At 45.5% G+C, this 2,945-nt stretch overlaps 1 protein-coding gene across 1 annotated transcript in view; it reads left to right on the top strand.

Moving 5' to 3' along the window:
• The window catches only part of slc44a1b (solute carrier family 44 member 1b), a 27,028-nt gene extending 26,669 nt beyond the window's left edge, over positions 1-359 (top strand). The window contains exon 16 of the mRNA XM_051419883.1: positions 142-359. Within this exon, the coding sequence (XP_051275843.1) occupies positions 142-165 (24 nt within the window). The 3' untranslated portion in view covers positions 166-359. The remainder of the gene's footprint in view (positions 1-141) is intronic.
• The last annotated feature ends 2,586 nt before the right edge of the window (positions 360-2,945 follow it).

Genomic DNA, 2,945 nt, shown 5'->3' with positions numbered 1-2,945 from the left:
AGAGGAGCTGCTGACTACCCATGATGCTACACTCTCACCTCCATTTCCTGCTAACCCGCTCACCTCCTCCACCTGTCGTCTGTTTGTCTGATCCTGAAGAACCATGAAACCTTTAACCTGTGGACTCGTTTCCTGTTTCAGGCTCCGGGGACGAGTTCAGCTTGACCAAAATCAGCCAATGGGACTTCTTAAAAAAAAAAAAGAGACATTCCAAATGTTTATTTTTACCAACGTGTAACATGTTTACTATGGTTTCACTCCAGGGAAAACAATATTTTAATAAGAAACTGTAAAAACGTAACAATGTAATGAAGCACTTTATATTGAAGCGCTGCAGATTTTAAACCGGCTGATGCATTTTTTCGTAGTGATGTCCTTTTTTATAAAACTAAAGCATCTCGTCTCACTCCGAACTCATCGCTCACACTTCAGTTCTATCGGCTCCAGCGAAGACACGTTTTCCTTTTTATCAACGTTTCTGTTGTGGAGACAAACTCCATGTTGGATTGGGAGCGCTGTGATGTCATCAGGGGGGCGGAGTCTGTGGACAGTTGGAACAGCAGCCATAAAGCTCCACGTCTGATTGGTGGATGAGGACGGAGGTCAAAGGTCAGACGGATTCTGCTGCAGCTTCTGTTGGTCAGCTGATGAGGTCTTATGTGAATGTGAGAGGCTGACGGGACGCACTGCGAGCACATCGATCAATACCTGCGATTGATTAGTATCCATTGTGTCCTTTAGATTCAGGTGTCATTCAGTGGGGACCCACAGGATCAGGGGGAGGATACACATACATGAAAATCACTCACCTTTCGGCAAAATTCGCCGTTTTGAAACCAAAATAGGTGACCTACGTGAATCGTGTAGATTCGATGAGAAAATGTTTAGGGGGGGGCATGTAGGTACGGGGCGGGGGTGTAGGTACCAGAGATTGCGAACAGGTGCGTGTGCCAGAAGGGAGCGCGACTGCATGGAAATATTAGCGCGAAGTGCCTCGCATCACCAGTTTCTTTCTCTGGGAAGGTCGGGGGGGGATACCATTACCTTTGTTTAGGCTTAGCTAACGTTAGCTACAGCTTGATGAATTGAGTCATTGAACACAGCAGGAGAGGGGAACGCAACGTTAGCCCGCTAAAGCTCCGCTGGAAAATTACTGTTAACGTTAGCCTAACATTAGCTAGATATTGTTACTAAAGTTAGCTGCTAGCTTGTATAGCTAACGGTAAATCACAAAAAAGAAATAATAAAATGTATTAAAATCTGAATTACATAACATTGTACTGGCTGTCAATCATGATGGAAGAGTAGACAAGTTAAGTTACAGCAGGTCCACCATTAAGCCACATTGTGCCTCGTGTACTGTAAATGTTAGAGTGACAGGCTGGCTGACAATGGCGTCATGCATAATACTTAGTAAGGAGGCCATAATATTTTTGACTCATGGCTGAACTTAAGTTTCTCCAGCTCTCCCCAGGTTGGCAAAAAATGCATCTCAAAATGAATCAGACTGATGCTTTAAAATATGGAATATTCAAAATTTTCTTCAGGGGGAGCAAAGCCCCCAGACCCCCCTAGAGGGGTAATATTCTTCTCACCTTCTTCACCCCTGACCCGTTTTCATGCCTGGATGTAAATGAACACTTTCTGTTCCTACAAATACACCTTTAAGTCTTAAGTCTTTAGACATCAGAGATTTACCAGCAGCAGTCAGAGTTCACATCCTGTAGCCGTTTTTATGAATCCAAACTTCATCTGTGACCTCAGTGCTACGTTTCTCCACCAACGCATCTCTTTAGGGTCAAAGTATAGGTCCAGTGTGAAGGATTTAGTGCCACCTGCGTTTAAAGTCGCAGATTACAACTGAACACCGCTCGGTTCTGTAGTTGACGACCTGGGAATAAGAACAGGCTGTAGGAGAATTTACAGTGGCTGCGAAAAGCATGAACAGTCTCTGTCTTGAGTCCGTGTTTGGTTTGTCCGTTCCGGGCTACTGTAGAAACATGGCGGTTCAACATGGTGGACTCTGCTGTGGTCACTGGAGCCAATCGCGCCCGTTCTAGACGACGCTGGTGATTCCAGCAGAAGCGCCACGGTGGCGTCTCAGAGGCGTCTCCCTGCTCTGCTCCAACACAGAATACGCTGCTGGTCTTTCACGTCTAGCAGCACACTGACAGGAAGTCAGACACAGAAACAGCATAGAGAATTCGGTCGATTTTCAAAATAAAATACCTTGTGCAGACCTTGTGCTACATCAACATTGTGGCACCAGACAGGAAGTCAGTCAGTCAGAGAAGACATCGGTCTCCTCTTCCCCAAAACCACTAAAAACACTGAATAAAGCAGTTCCACCTTAAAAATCACTGCTTCTCCCACGCTGTTGGACAGACAAAGGACGTCACAGGGGGGCTGCGAGCCGAGCTAATGCTAACGTTAGCTGCTAATGTTAGCTCAGCTTGTTTCTCTGATAACTTAAGGTCTTTTTATCCGGTTCAAATGAAACGCAGCGTTACCTGAATAAAATGACAGATGTCTCTGGGTTGAACATTGAACATAATCTAGGAATCTGATTGGCTGATGAAGTTTGCAGTGACGTGTTGCTTGCAGTGCAATGCCCGTTTAAGACTCCATGTTGAGGCGGGTGTCATCGTCCCGTCAGCTGATGATTGACAGTCAGATTGTTGTTGTCACCTGGATCCAACTTCCTGTCCTGGAGTGCGATCTCCTCCTCGCTGTCTGAAACCTCCGCAAAATAAAGTTTCTATAAGGAATCCAGAGAGGAAGAAGGTCAGAAAGGTGTGGGCGGACCTTCCTGTGGAGGTTGCGGCTGAGTTCAGACAGTCAGCAATAAAACAAACTGCATCATGTGACCACAACAACAACAACAAGTCTTCCTGCTTCTGTTCATATTTAAAGTTTGATGGAAGTGGATTGTCTGAGGTTTAATG

Source organism: Dicentrarchus labrax, unplaced genomic scaffold (assembly GCF_905237075.1).
Source record: "Dicentrarchus labrax unplaced genomic scaffold, dlabrax2021, whole genome shotgun sequence".
Taxonomy (NCBI): Eukaryota; Metazoa; Chordata; class Actinopteri; family Moronidae; genus Dicentrarchus; species Dicentrarchus labrax.
This window is presented reverse-complemented; position numbering and strand designations above follow the sequence as displayed.